Raw genomic sequence first — 16,212 nt, 5'->3', positions numbered from 1 at the left:
TATTAAAAAAAAAGAAGAAGAAATCTTTTGGGGTGCCTGCATGGCTCAGTCATTTACGTGTCTGGTTCTTGATTTCACCTCAGGTCATGATCCCAGGGTCATGGGCTGGAGTCCTGCATAGGATCCACACTATCAGAGTGGAACCTGCTTGGGATTCTCTCTCCCTCTCTCTCCCAAAATAAATAAACAGTAAAAAAAAACAAAAAAAAAACAAAAACAAAAAAAAAAAAGAGAGAGAGAGAGAGAAGAAGAAAGCTTTTTTTTTGAGTAAGTATAAAAGAGTCAAGTAGGAGAAAAGCAGTAAGAAAAGGTATTTGGGAAACATAAGGTCACATCAAGCATCCTATGAGAGCTAAGTGGAGGCAACTCAACAATGACACAAACCAACAAGAAAGGACACTGACACAAGCAGACATTCAGAGGCTGAAAAAAAAATCTAATATTGTCACAGAAATGAAAAACTAATAGGAAAATTAGAAAATGAAGAATTTTAAAGGAAGTGAGCAAAAAGAGAAGAAAAAAGGTGAGAAAAGAAGAAAATTAGCGAACAAGGCAGGAAGTCCAAAGTGCAAGTAATGGGGATTCTAGAAAGTGAAGACAGAGACAGGCAGGTACAGAAGCACCATCAGAATAATTTAAGGACACTTCTCAGAACTGGAGGACAGAAGCGTTCTGGTGCAAAGAATCCACATTGTGTCCAACACAGTGAACGAAAATAAACCTAAATCAAGGCAGATCATGTCACTTTCAGAACAATGAAAACACAAATCTAAAAAACCTCAAGAGAGGAAAAAAGAAAAAGATCACTGCAAAAGGATCAGAACTTAACCTAACTTTGAGAACTTCAGTCACAAGAGAAGTTGGAAGGAAATGGAGTAACACTTTTCAATGTCTAAAAACAAAGGGATTACATTTTCTTCCTGACCAATGATGTTGAGCATCCCTTCATGCGTTTACTGGCCCTTCTTCTTTCACACAGGGAACCTTCAAATATTTTGGCCATCTGTAAATTAGATGTTTTGTTTTATTATTATTGTGTACATCATGGTTTCTGTCTATTTTGGATACAAGTGATTTATCAGATTTACGTTTTGTAAATAATTTCTCCCAGTCTGTGATTTGCCTCTTAATTTTCTTCAGAGCTTTTTTCACAGAGCCTAAGTTTTTAATTTTGATAAGTCCAATTTATCAATTTTTTTCTTGTTCTATATTAGTATCACATCTAAAAAATCTTTGCCTCACCCAATATCTTCCACATTTTCTCCTGTTTTCTTCAAAAGTTTTATAATTTCTGGTATACATTTAAATCTACGATCCATACTGAGTTAATTTTTATACAAGTTTAAGGTAAAGACCTGTTTTTTGTTCTCTACCTGGATATCCAAATATCATTTAAAAAAACCAATCTTTTCACCATTTAACTGGTATTTTGTATAAAATCGATCAACTATGTACACATTCATCTACTTCTGATCTCCATAATGCTCGAGTGACTCTGTAGGGGTCATTACGCCCATGTCATGCTTCCTTGACCACCACAGCTCAGTAGTAAGTCTTTAAATCATAAGTCCTCCAACTTTATTATTTTGTGAGTTTTTGTGCCATTTACTTTTATTGAAATTTATACATTAGTCTAGTGACTATTGAAGTTAATTTAATTAAAAGAGACATTAGACTTGCAGTACGGTTAATAGTCACCAACATGAAGATGGACAAACATACATGAGACCTAATCAAGGAGGTAAACGAACAATTCAGTGATTCATTAAAGGTAAGGATTGAGGGGCACCTGGGTGGCTTAGATGGTTAAGTGTCTGATTTCAGCTCAGGTCATGATCTCACAGTTTGTGAGTTGGACCCCCATGTCGGGCTCTGTGCTGACAGCTCAGAGCCTGGAGCCTGTTTTGGATTCTGTGTCTCCCTCTCTCTCTCTGCCCCTCCTCCATATGCACTGTGTGTGTGTGTGTGTGTGTGTGTGTGTGTGTGTGTCTCTCAAAAATAAATAAATATTAAAAAAAAAAAAGGTAGGAATTGAGAGAACAGAAGTCCAATATAATTTTTCAGTTCTGTCTTGAATAATTAGCTATAATGTCAATAACACAAAAAATTACAGAGGTTGGCAAGGATGCAGAGAAAGGGGAACCCTCTTGCACTGCTGGTAGGAATGCAAACTGGTGTGGCCACTCTGGAAAACAGTATGGAGTTGCCTCAAAAAATTAAAAATAGAACTACCTACGTCCCAGCAATTGCGCTAGTAGGTTTTTACCCAAAGAACACAAAAATACCAACTCAAAGGGACACGTGCACCCCAATGTTTCTAGCAGCACTATCGACAATAACCAAAGTATGGAGAGAGCCTAAGTGTCCATCAACTGACAAATGGATAAAAAAGATGTGGTTTATATATACAATGGAATACTACTCAGCCATAATACTCTTGAGACTTCTAAGAAGACATGTTTACTAGAATACTGCATATTTTAGTCTAAGGCCAGGATGAAGGAGTAGGGCTGAAGGATAAAAACGATGAATTTTGTGGTAGTCAGTACAGAGTCGGCAGGAAACAGGCCAAGACAAGAACACCCTGAGAGGGCGTGCAGACACAACCCACAACCTGGGCAAAGAAGACTTTCAAAGAAATCTCCTCTGAAAGGTTCAACCATCCACAAAGGTTCATTGAAGACAATGGCAGAAGGGTGACACCATCAAAACATAATCATGAAAGTATAAATGAAATGAATAAAGACTTATTTCTTAAATCCTGAAAATATTAAAGGCAGGAGGAAAAAACCCCTGAAGCCTGAGGAGATAATTTTAAGAAAAATAAAGACATACAACAGAGGGTAAACAAAATTGTTTACAGACACATCTACGCCAACCTAAAATGTTTATATTTGCATATTTATAGGGTTTAGATAAATTAGTATATGGTGAATTGAGAAAAATATAGTTATGATTTTAAATTTTTTTTTTTAACATTTATTTATTTTTGAGACAGAGAGAGACAGAGCATGAACGGGGGAGGGTCAGAGAGAGGGAGACACAGAATCCGAAATAGGCTCCAGGCTCTGAGCTGTCAGCACAGAGCCTGACGCGGGGCTCGAACTCACGGACCGTGAGATCATGACCTGAGCCGAAGTCGGCTGCTTAACCGACGGAGCCACCCAGGCACCCCTAGTTATGATTTTAAAATAACATGGGAAACTTCCACACTCTTTCCAAAAAGCTCAGTGTTTAATACCATCAGTGTGACTCAGCAGACAAGAAGTATTTTTTATATCCACATAAGTAGAAATGTAATTTCTCCCAGGACTGATCAAGTGGAAATGGTCTCCCTACCGCCCGCATCTCTGCTCCCCAGAAACATCACCTGCATCGACACCGTGATCTCCTGAAGGGCGGCGTCTGCTTCGTCTTGCTTCGTCTTTAATAACACACTTTGCTCGCCAGCTTTTCTGTTCAGCTCATCCACAAGAGCTTTAGCTTCATTCAGTTTAGACACACCAGCCTGCATCAGTAAGATATGGACTGGCAGATGATCAATAAAGTACAGACTGGCAGACGATTGATAAAATATGGACTGATAGACGATTGATAAACTATGGACTGGTAGACAATCAAAATATGGACTGGTAGACGATCGATAAAATATGGACTGGTAGACGATCGATAAAATATGGACTGATAGATGATCGATAAAATATGGACTGGTAGATCATTGATAAAATATGGACTGACAGACGATCGGTAAAATATGTACTGGTACACGATCGATAAAATATGGACTGGTAGCATTAAAAACAGGTATTACACACACACACACAGTAAATAAAACCTGTAAGAAACCATCAAGAAAAAATGTGTGTACACATCAAACACTTGCAAGTGAACTTGGGTTTTTCCTTACTGCCAGTTATGACTTATTCAACCATACACCCAGTAAGATGTAGTAAAAGACTCCACAGAGGCATTAAAACACACACACACACACACACACACACACACACACACACACACACACATTTTATAGTATCATAGTAAACGTGAACAGATCGACACATATTTGGCAGCTTGAAGACCAGGATTTTTACCCACTGCGTTCTGAGAGAGGAAACAGAGCAAGGAAAAAGTCCATGAACCTTCTCCATTGTTCAGTCTCACTGAGTAAAAGGACTCAAGGACTAGTCTTCTTATCCTGGACATCATTTGGTTCTGTCTGTCCAGTAGCTACCTTTTTAGAAGAGGCTGCCTTACATAGGGTTCTGGTGGGCTCTGAATCAAAATACCTTACCTATTCCTTGGGGAGGACATTTGACCCTGGGCTAGCCATTATGTCACCCCATCCCACTGCCCATGAATAATGAAGGAATGGACATGAAAAAAATGCCTGCTCTCCTATAATATGAGTTAGGTTTTTGTCACCTAACAAATGAGAAGATTTGGGGAGATAGTAACAGCAAAAAGGAAAAATCAACAATATTTATTGAGCACCCAACACAGAGGACAGCATCAGGCTGGCTCTCTGCATATATATTTTATTGAATACGCTCACATACAACTGACCCAATTAAGTTGCAGGTCAATGAGTTTAAGTAATTTACCCACAGCACCAAAGAGAACTAAATCAGTACAACCACCTTTATAGTTAGTGGCCTGCTACAAATGAAAGTTTATCATTACAGAGCCAGACAAAGATAACTTTTTGTCAATTGGGAGGGATCCTAGTTCATTACACTAACAGAGACTCTATGACTCTGGAAAGGAAATGCTCTCAGACAACTTCCAAGCCTGGCATTTTAATGTCACATTTAAGTTGAAGCTCTGTAATTACAGAACGAAAACTGTTCATAATATACTAAGTGACAGAGATAAAAAGTATTATTTTAGGAGGTATAATTTTAATTTTAAAGGTTATTATAAAGCTTACTCTCCATGTTTTAAGACACATTGCTGAATTTCTACAAATGCTTTCACATTAAAGAAATTTTTAAAGATCACCAGAAACTATCAAAAGCACATAAATGCCACCCAGTGAAGAAAAGGAATAATTACTGAATCAAAAAGATTACAAAACCCTTCCTATACCTAGTGAAAACCACAGGTAGATGAGACTGTTTTAAGGCCTGTAATACCTGTAATATAGTGTGGTAGTTATTTATACTAAATATATGCCACAACCAAGGACTGTGATATAATCCTTATACCCTGTGTCTAGACGAAATGATTGATTAAAATATTGTACCTGCAAATGACTTTGTCTTTTTAATAATTCCTTTTGCTTGCTGCTACTAATGGCAGAATACACACGTAAGAAGGTCATGTATCGGCTTGGTGTAGCACCATATGCTTTACAAGATTCATGGATTAATAAAAATGATTTTAGAAAATCGGGATCAACTGGAAAGAAAAAACAAACATGACTTAATATACATACGATCCATGACGAATTAGCGAGAACAACGTGAACTGTACTTATCACACACACATATCTCCACCTCCGCCACTGTAAGTGGCAGACATCGTCTGTCTTCAAGGTACACACATATTCCTACGTATCTATTCACTATTCAAGCTCCCACTCTCCTTACAGATTTGAATTACTTAGGATCAGTGGTCTCTGCCCTTCCACTGTTATATATTTCCTCTGAACACTTTTATTGCTGCAAGAAAGATAAATCTGCTGTCATAACATAAATTAGTTAGAACTACATGACATGTAATCCAGAAGAAAGCACAATAAAAGCTGCTTCAACGGAAAAGAAGGATCAAACCAAGTAACATGTATCCACTGTCATCTGACGCAGGGACCAGCAGGATTTCAGCAGCCAGAAAACGGAGAATAAGGCCCCACTAGATGCAGCATGCCGTTCACTCAACACGCCATCTTCCTGTCACCGTCTCCATCCACTTCCTTCCGTGTTCTGTGCGTCAGTCCAGAAAGTCCACTTCGAAGCAACGTTGAAGCCAGAACCCCTGCCTGGCACACCACAGCCATGGTGGAAACAACCCCCTCCCCCCCCCACCCGCCCCAGGGCATGGCCTGGCGCCCCAGGCCCGCTCCTTCCTCTCAGGTGACCTCAGCGGTCCCTCCACAGGTCGTCCCCACACCGACCTATTTTCCAGTAACTGAAGAAAGGCATGGACCCAGAAACTTCTGTTTCCGAAACAAGACTCTGGTTACGTCTCCGCTAAAATCTCTCCATCAGCCCGCATCACCCACAAGTTGGAAGCAAAATTTCTCAGCCCCTCCTCCTCTTCCAGCTAATACCCACATGTCCATGCTCCAGCCGGTGGGCGGCGTGCAGATCCGGCCAAGTGCCTGTTCTATGCCTGCACGCAACTCACTCTTACCAGACCCCACCGTCCCAAGTGCCTGTGTGCCAGGGCCCGTCTGCTGTAACGTCTGCCAGTAAGAGGCCTCACCCTCAAGGGCACTTCCCATAAACTCCTACCATCATTTGTCTCGCTACGGCAGAGTTTATTTTTATAACAGAACATAATTCTTGCTACTTTTCACTCCACCATAAGCTCCTAAGTCATCTCTAGTATCCAGCCCAGTACCTAATGTGAACTGAGTTCAGTAACTATTTGGTGACTAGACGATTAGAGAAATAAATTAGCGAATGTGCTATGATATATAAAAAAAAGACCACATTCAAAATTATTTTGGAACTGGAAAAACAATGAGAGTACAATTAAGAAAACATTATGTCAATGCCCAAAGACACCACAGAACTTTCTCATGTACGAGCTGAGGACAGGACATATCGAATGGAGAGTGCAAATTGGCCCACCAGCCAAAGACCCTGTAACAGTGGAAGCAGAACATCCTATGGTTTGGGTCAAACATCTAATTGTTTCACTGCTTGGCTGCGAACAACAGATACTGTGCTAGGTCCTATATAAAACGACATAAACACGAATTCAAAAATATAGAAAGCTTCAAAGTACGGTTTTCCTTAAAAGAAACCTAACTTTGTTACCTTAACATTTTTCAAATTTATAATCATTGTGAATCTTTAACGAAGTTGTAATATTAGAGAATGGCAATTATTTCGCAAATAAAACCCAGAGTCGATTTCATCAAAAGAGTACCTGAGTGTTTTTTCTTTTCCTCTTTCCTTTTTTTGTCACTATATTTTTCTTCACCATCTGTTTCACTGAATAACATTTCAGGTATCTAAAACAGGAAGAACATTTCTTCAAACCTCAACTCAGTATGGAAAAGTTTACATAAATCCAATGTCAGAGGTTAAAAAAAACAAACAAAAACAACCCTTTTCTCCCAGGTTTCACACCACACTCAGCGAAATAAGATAGCCATGGTCAGAAGACATGGTTTCCTAGACATGTGACACATGTCAGCCATTGATTGCAAATTAATGGCAACACCTCACCTGAAAAATTAGACTGTAAGAAATGAGGGACATCACAACTTGGATTAAATTACAAAATAATCACAAATACCAATTAAGATCATAAAGTAATAATAACAAAACGCTTTTTCGGGCATCAAGGCATAAAGCAATAGTAAGGATTCTGAGGTCTCTTGACTAACAACTAAAAGCAAATGAAAATCATTCGGGAATTAACAATGTCACGCTTGATAATCCGAAAAGCTACTGCTGTGTTACTGCACTATCACAAATAAGAAAATCACGTTTCATCAACAGATCATTATTATAGAACATACGATAATCTAGTAAGAGTACTCATTTGAGATTTAAAGAAAAAAAAAAAAAAAAAGCAAAGAAGTCTTTGAAGTTTCCTGAGGAAAAAACTAAAGCAGAGCTCTGACATTTTTGCAACGGGAAAGCACGGGTGTGCAGGTCAAAACATCCTCTTCTGAATCTCGCAGACCGACCACGATGTCACACAAAAGATCCCTCAAGGGTGAAGAACCTGAAGGCAGCAGGGGGCCCGACCCGAGAGCACGGCGCTATCGTCAAACGTGTTCACCGCTTTCCGCCGAAACGTCGGAGCCTCTGTGAGAACGTTTTAAGTATGTCCCTCTAAATCCACTCAAGTGTGTTTCTTAGAAACGGTCTGTCCCTTACGTCCGTTAGCCTGTCTGTCGTGACCGTCTCACGACGCGCACACGTATCAAAACGTGCCGTCGCGCACATTCAACAGGCACAACGCTTGTCCAACGTACCTCGGCCGAGCTGGCTCGAAGAGTCTGTCCCCAGACCATGCGCCACCTGAGCCAAGTTCTCCTACCTGGACTGGCCCGCAGTTCCCCGTGCCTCCATTCCCCCCCCCCCCCCCCCCCCCCCCCCACCCCCCCCCCCCCCCCCCCCCCCCCCCCCCCCCCCCCCCCCCCGAGATAAAAACGGCACTCTCTAAAGGCACTGAAAGGGCGTGTAACTCTCTGGATTCCTGTTAACACGTCAGCCTCTCGGTTCCTCGAGCTCCTCTCCTGTTCCTTTCCCCACCTTCCCCCCCCCCCCAGCCCATCGCCCCCACTTCCAAGGGTCACATCCTGCGACCGACCTCGTCGTGCACGGTGCCAGAAATCCCGTCTTCACATTCAAAACCTAAACGGGCATGGTTTCTACCCCCTCCCCTCCGCTCCCGATCCGTCTCTCTCCCCCTCACGAGAGGTGACGGGACTCGCTCTCTCCAGCCCTCCTCCTCCTCTTCTCTCTGGGACACATTCCAAGACGGCCTTTTCCAGCTCCACCGCCACCTGACGCTGCCTGACGGCGGTCACCGACGGCCCCCTCCGCACCCCGGCACGGGCACCGGGGCCTGGCTGCCAGACGCCGCGCCGCTTCCCACTTCCCAGAGCGCCCCCTCCGCGGCCGCGGCGGCGCCCCCTCTGCACGCCCACTTGGGAACGGCCAAGAGCCGCGTCGGGGCCCTGAACGTCTCCCCCCGGGTGCGGGTGTCCGTCAACACCCGTCCCCCCAGGCGGCATCGTCCCCTCCCGCAGCTCCAGCCACCACCTCTAGCGTGACAATCCCCAGGGTTGTATCCCCGACGTCCGGCCTCCCCCTCGTCTCCAGGCCCCTCCAGCCAAACGCCTGCTCCGCCCTGCAACGTCCACGTCCGGTGTCTCCTACGAAGCACGAAGCACGTCGGAGACGGGAAGCCTCACACTCTCCTCCCGACGTGCTCTTCTCAGTCACTTCGCAGGTGACTGGTCCCTCCGGGGACTCGAGCCGACGTACCTGGAAGTATCCCGGAGTGCTCGCTCCCCTGCACACCTGTCAGCAAATCCTGCTGTTTCTACTGCAAAACAGTCCCGAATCCGACCACCGCTCCCCCGACGTCCCCGAGGCACATCGTCCTTTCCTCTCGCCTGCGCCTGCGGCAGCTGTGAAACCAGCCCGACCCTCGCCCTCTACGGTCCGTTCTCACCCCGGAAGCCAACGTAAGCGCGTTCAAACATTATTAAAATGGTCCTGCTGAAAAGCCTCCAAAGGCTCCCTGGCTCGTTCCAGGGAAAGGAAAACCCGAGGCGGAGCTTCCAAAGCCCCATCCTAATGGCGGTCCTCTTACCATAATGACCCCCTCTCCAACGGCGCTCCCTCTGAATCACTCGTGACGTCTCACTCGGCTGCCCTGCCGGCTGACCCTCACAATCACCAGGCACGCTCTCATCTCGGGGTCTTCACAAAGCAAGCGGCCCTCGAGACCCTCCCCCCCCCCGCCCCCCCACACTGTGACTCCCACCAGGGCGGGGACCGGTGTCTGCTTTTTCTCTGCTGTGACCCAACGTGCAGAACGGCGGCACCTGTAACAGACCCAGTAATTACTACTTCTTGAGGCCCCTCGTTCGCGGGACCTCCTCAGACTGGAATGACTTTCCTGTCCCTTACTTGCTGAAACCTAATTAAAATGTTATCTCTTCCGGAAAACCCCATCCATTGTCCCAAATCACATTCCTCCCTCTGACTCATGGTCTGACTCAACAGTCTGTACCTCGATCACCCAAAAATGAAGACATGAATGGTCAAGAATATACGTACTATTCAGAGACATTTATGTCAGAGACTATTATGGATCAAGCAACGTAAGGTTTCCAGGCAAAGATGGTGGTACGCATTCATACTTTAAACACACTCCCCTCCAGACACTGAGCACGGCAACGGGAGATATTAAGAGATTTAAAATTCGTATTTAAAAAACTGCTAAAATTATTGCTGCAATGTTCTATTATAAGCTGGCTTATGATAGGCTAGTTAATGAAAGGAATACAATTGTTAAGGTACAGTAGCTTTCTACGCAGTCCTCAACTGAGAACATAATCTTCAACGTGAACTTCTGTACTCAACTAAAGTTGAGTACAGGGCATAAAGAGAAGGGAGAGGCTTTCAAACGTGTTATGGTCAGTGGCACAATTAAGACAACATTATAACAAACACCAGAGGGAGTTGTGAAAATCAGTAACTTCAGAAAGAATATGCTTATTTTTCATTTCCATACTTCAGGATTGAACTTACTTTCCTCATACTGCTGTCTGACCAGCCCTCCATCCACAACACCTGGCATTTTTTATGCAAGGCTGGGTTACTCTCACAGTTTATTATGAAGTTTAAATTCGTACAATCCATTATCAAGACAATATGCAAGTTTTGCTGAATTCCTTAAAAAAAATAAGAAAATCATTAATCATGCATATTATGACAATAGTAATTGGAGAAATCCTTATGTGGTCTACTTTTATGAGTTTAACAATTTCTGAAATGACATGGTAGCTGTTACAAAAAACAAGCTATATAAAACAGTATTATACTTATGATCTTTTCTTTTGTTAAAAAATACTTGTGTGTGTGTGCATGCGCGTGCACACACCCATGTGAAGAGAAGAGATCCAGAAGGCATTCAGGAAGAAGTGTATACTTGTGTGTGTATGTGCGCGCATGTGTATGTGTGTGTGCGCACGCATGCATGTTCACGTTAAGAGAAAGATCCAGAAGGAATTCAAGAAGAAGTGTATACACCATATTGCTGTTTTGTATGTTACTTTTCAACTATGATACTGGATTCTACTTTACAATTTTTCTTTCAAGGATTTTAGTTTCAATATTCACAAGCAAATTGATCTCTGTCTTTTAGGAGACATATTTTCCCTGTTTCAATATAAATAAGTCATAAAAAGGAATTTGGAAACTTTTCCTTCATTTTCTATGTTCTGAAATTGTTTCAAATAGCACTGGGATGATCTGTTTCTTAGCGATGTGGTAGAATTACCTTGTAAACGTGACAGACAAGGAAGGGAGGGTAGCTCTCTAACAACTTCTCTATGTCAATAATAAATGGTCTTTTCGGGAAAAAAAGGAAATAAATGTAGTAGTGATGTCTGGGTGATGATATCATTGCCTATACTTACTTATTCAATTTTAGATATCTACAGTGCACATAAAACTGCTTCTGTGATAATAAAAAGTTGTTTCATTAAAAAAAAAAAAAGCATAGAGTCTGGCAAAATCTAAACAGTTTCAGAATTTTCTAAGATAGGAGGTCCTAAGCACCACTTTTACCATACAGAAAGAAAAGCAGCAAAGTAAATATTCCAAAGAACATTAGAACACTTTCTGCCTTCTCTTCTGCTAAAGTTGTGCTAACATGCTTTTACTATAGGTAAGCCTTCAGGCTACTTACGTGTTTTCTAAAAGCACCGTGAAAAAGAAAAAAGTACCAAAATACCAAACAGACCCAAGATTTAAGATACCTTTGCAACCTAATTAGCAAATACAGCAAATTAAATGGTATTTATTTCACATGAACCAGAGTTTGAATTGATTAGCTGAATATAGTCACTTACTGTATGTGAAGTAATTGAAGACTGGTCCAAAAAAACCATCCTGTGAAGCCTGATCTTTCAGAGGCAACAGCAAAGGCTCTAATTCTTCAAGGGTATAAAGTCCAGGAACTTCACCTATGGAATATTGCATTTCTTTTGAATTTTAGCTGCATACCCTAATCCAAACACATTTTACATCTACAATACCTTCTCTGTGTTTGTATTAGTCTGCTCTTATTCAAGCTGTTTCCAAAAGTGCACGATCCTATCGCCTCTATGCTAACAAACCTACCTGTTGCCTTCATTTGATAAAACTCAGATTCCTAAGCAAGCCATTCAAGACAGTGGATAATCTAGCCATCTAGCCATCTTTCCAGGTTCTCCTGCTGCTTCTCTGCCCCTCGCATTCAAGACCTTGTATTCCAGCATCTGAACTTCTGTGTGTTCCATAAATACAGTGAATCTATACCCACAATCTTCCTCTGCTCATTCCCCCCCGTATTTCCTGTTGCCCTATGAGACACTCCTGTACCGACCCCCATGCCCATGAGCCTTCCCTGACTCCTGTGCACTGGGGAAGGATCTTTTTTTTCCACGTATCTAAACATATCACAGTTCAGCATTTATCACATCATGTAATCATGAAGTATTTCAATCAGCTTCTGAATTCCCAGAGGACAAATATTTGATCATGTTCAACATTTATCTTAGAACATACTTAGCAAAGTACCTGAAACATGAACGTTTATTAGATGAATGAATGAATGGATGGATGGATAGATGAATAGATGGATGGATGGGTGAACTTGTATTATGAATCAGGAGAACTAACCCATAGCCCTGCTATAAGGCAACAGAGTGATGAAAGGCAAATCAAACTGGATTAAGACTATGAGTATTTAATAGAGGGCTGAATTATATCTTATTCACCTCTATAAACCCAGTATTTAGAACCAGATCTGGCACATAACAGGTGTCTAATAAATCTCTGTTAAGCCAGTATATTTAAAGTTTGCAAGAAACTCTAAGATGACCCTTGGGCCACATGTCCAAAGCAGGGCATTCATGCAGGTCCCACCACAGGCAGACCCTACTTTTCTTCAGGGTCAACTCAGAGGTGTGGGAATGCTGCCCATCCCCCAAGCTGATACGTATTCAAACACACGCACACACAAATCTACTCTACGTCTTGCCATAAATTTCAGCCATGCCTAGACACTTTTGACTCCTTCAAATTAACAAGAAAAGTTAGCTCTACTTACATGCGTAAACCCCCTCTATAGAAAATAAGAGTTTAAAACACAAAAAAAGAGACAAAGGTCTATTTTCTCTGAAAGTATTTTTCAAATACTTTTTTGCTAAAAATGTCGATAAAATTTAGCTTATGATTTTTGCAGGTATAACTTGATGACAACGCCCAACTTATCTTAAGATAAAAACAATAATTCCCACATCAGCGCTCATCTGCATGTTTGCTTTCACAAACAAAACAAAATGAAAAACCCCAAACAAAAAGCTGTGTATCTGGTAGACCAGTCTATCTCATCCCTAATGAAAGGCCTCCATCTAGTGACAAGGGAAGTGGTGTGCAGGAAACACAGCAGCAAGATCTCAGGAGGCTATGCCGTAGGAAGGTCCTGACACCCAAGCTTGCCCAGGACCTCTCGCTCCTACCACAGCAGCCGCAGAACTTGTGCCAGAGACTGGCCGGCCACCTGTCCTCTAGAGTCCCGGTCTGCTCTCAGTGGAACACCCAAGTGTAGAGACACTTTGGCCTAGAAATTAAATGTTTTCGTCAACCAAAGCTGCTAAGTTCTGGAAAAAAAAGACCACTCATCTCAGAGCTTACCAGGGCCAACGCGAGCATCACGTAGGTCTGTCTGCAAGTCTCCACAATGGATTAACTCATGCAGCTGAAACTCGCTTTTAACAAGGTTTATTTTGTACATAAATAACAAAACAATCTCGGTCCAAGTCTAAAACTAAGCCACCTCATACCAACTCTAACCATGATTACTCATGAAGAGATTCTAATAAACTTCATAAATTCTTCGGAAAAGGGAGACACGTGGGAAACTGCAAGTGTCTTCTCCAGAAAGCCACAGAAAAGGTCAGGTGGCTCAACAGACAACAGGAGCGGACCACAATTTGGGAAACAGGAGGCCTCAAGGCTGAAAATGTACCCACATTCACACACCCGTACGAAGGCCATTATTCAGCAACTGCACTAATGCTGGACAGTGAGGGCCAATCAGATTGTTTTCTTAGAAGTTGGACCATGTGTTTCCCTGCACACTAACTCGATTATTTCCACAGATAATAAAAGTGCTGTATTAAAGGGCACAGCACATTTTTTTAAACAAGCACTGGCTGGGAGCTTTCCCAAAAGGTAACAGCCAGCAGTCCCATCAGAAGCAGGTGAGGTGGCAGCTCTTCGGAACATTCACCGACATTAATAATCCTGTTTATGTAATCCTTCCGTCTCTTGGTTTTATAAAAATGAGGCTTCTAAACTCTCCAGCTGTGGGAGCGTTTCACCCCATGTCAACTTAGTAAAACCCAAGCCAAATGTTCTCTGAGACATACTTTTACACAAGGTAATTTATTTGAATAATTTTTACATCACTATTTTTACTTTTCGGAATAGAAATCATGCACTTGCCTGAAGACAAGAGGCTGTTGATCATCTCCAGAAAGGTGGGATGGACTAACTGGTAGTCCTCAAGAAGTAAAACCACCTGCTGAGCTTCCACACCGGCAAGATACAGCACCTGCACCATCACAAAATCTCATTTCGCACCAATCACACGGCAGCACGGGCACAGACTTCTGTCCTTTATGTAAGGAAACTCCTCCCCTTCCTTCTTCCCCTCCTTCCTCCTTTCCTCCTCCCTTCCTCCTCCCTCCATCCTTCCTTCCTTCTTCCCTCCCTCCTTCCTCCTCCCTTCCCTCCTCCCCCCTTCCTCCTCCCTCCGTCCCTCCTTCCTTCTCCCTCCCTTCCTTCCCTCCCTCCTTCCTCCTCTTCTTCCTTCCTCCTTCCTTCCCTCATCCCTCCTTCCTCCCCTCCCACTTTCCTCCTTCCCCCCCCCCTTCCTTTTCTTCTTTGTTACCAAAACGAAAAATTAAACTCTAGCCATAGAGTTTGGAAAATAAATCCAGTCCACGAACAAACAGTTGAGGGAAATCTTAATTAATTTACAATTAAGACAGATGATCATTTTTAAAACATATCCACATATGTCCTACAGAAATTCTATCCTTTTATCTTCCATGCCCACCTAATGTCTCATAATCTGGGGTACCTGAAAGCTAGAAATCCTACGAAGAATCTTTTTCCTATGTGTACATAAAAATAGAATTTTCTAATAGCCACGGGGAAAATAATCATCAAAATTAAAGATTATGTTGCATCTCAGAGACGTGAAGTTCTCTCTGAAGGCTTCTAGAATAACTAATTGTGATGTAAAACCAAATAAAGCAAAAGACTTTGAGTAACTCACATGTTTGATATCATTTTTGAACTGCTTCAGTTCATACCCTCTGGAGATCTTCGGAGAAAACAGCATGGCCCCGTGCATGTGGCTCACTAAGGACGTGACGGTGCGGCGGCCTACCCCGCTGCGTCCCGCCAGCAGCAGGGAGCCCCCGGGGCAGCTCAGCACTCTGTCTGTCCTGGACACATACTCCAGGACTTCTTGGAAAAGTAACATATCTAACATCTGGTTATCTCGTCCATAATGAATAAGGCCCTTTTAAAAAAAAAATCACAAAGAATATTTTATAATTAATATATACTCAATTATAGAATAAAAAGGTTAATTATCTAGAGTAAGATGTGTAGTTTTGATACACTCTGGGAAAGGCTTCAGTGTGACTGTATGTCATCTGACACCCCACAGCCTAACCAGGATTCCAGGTCTATGGCACTTCCTCCAGAAAGACTTCTATGAGGCCAAGCAAGTTCAAGGCCTCACAAGAGTCACATACTTGCGGACACGATCAATATAACTAGTAAGACATAGTGAGAAGTATCAGTTTAATTACCAAAATGTCAATTTACAATCTTTGCAAGTCTCAAAAAGCTTACAAGATGCTTTTTAAACGCCTGCAATCGTAACAAATTCCTGATTGAGATTATACCTTCGTAATAACATCCTTGAGATCTGCAGAGCTCAGTTTCCCAAGCGGTTTTCCGTGTGGAGGCAGGGGCTGCCCAGGGGCTGGCCTTGCTCCTGAACTGTGTCGGGCTCCCCACGTAACATAGAAACTGTCTGTAGAAATAAAAGGTATTCTTCTGTTTTCTGTGTGTTATTTGTAATGGCAGCATCAGGAACTGCATTGCTCCTTTTTAACTTTTATTTTTTATTTTGAGAGAGAGAAAGACAGCGTAAGAGTGTGGGACAGGGGCAGAGGGAGAGAGAATCTCATGCAGGCTCCACACCCAGCATGGAACCAACGCA

The 16,212-nt window shown here is 42.5% G+C and overlaps 1 protein-coding gene across 15 annotated transcripts in view; it reads right to left on the bottom strand.

Annotated features, from left to right (window-relative positions):
• The window catches only part of DYNC2H1 (dynein cytoplasmic 2 heavy chain 1), a 347,379-nt gene that overhangs the window by 237,819 nt on the left and 93,348 nt on the right, over positions 1 to 16,212 (bottom strand). For all 15 annotated transcript variants that reach the window (XM_045486606.1, XM_045486612.1, XM_045486608.1 and 12 more), the window contains 8 exons: positions 15,893 to 16,023; positions 15,253 to 15,501; positions 14,415 to 14,523; positions 11,774 to 11,887; positions 10,449 to 10,591; positions 7,096 to 7,180; positions 5,243 to 5,397; positions 3,371 to 3,508 (listed from right to left, as the gene is read on the bottom strand). In XM_045486606.1, coding sequence (XP_045342562.1) covers positions 3,371 to 3,508; positions 5,243 to 5,397; positions 7,096 to 7,180; positions 10,449 to 10,591; positions 11,774 to 11,887; positions 14,415 to 14,523; positions 15,253 to 15,501; positions 15,893 to 16,023 — 1,124 coding nt within the window. The remainder of the gene's footprint in view (positions 1 to 3,370; positions 3,509 to 5,242; positions 5,398 to 7,095; positions 7,181 to 10,448; positions 10,592 to 11,773; positions 11,888 to 14,414; positions 14,524 to 15,252; positions 15,502 to 15,892; positions 16,024 to 16,212) is intronic.

This window comes from Leopardus geoffroyi, chromosome D1 (assembly GCF_018350155.1).
Source record: "Leopardus geoffroyi isolate Oge1 chromosome D1, O.geoffroyi_Oge1_pat1.0, whole genome shotgun sequence".
In the NCBI taxonomy this organism is placed as follows: domain Eukaryota; kingdom Metazoa; phylum Chordata; class Mammalia; order Carnivora; family Felidae; genus Leopardus; species Leopardus geoffroyi.
This window is presented reverse-complemented; position numbering and strand designations above follow the sequence as displayed.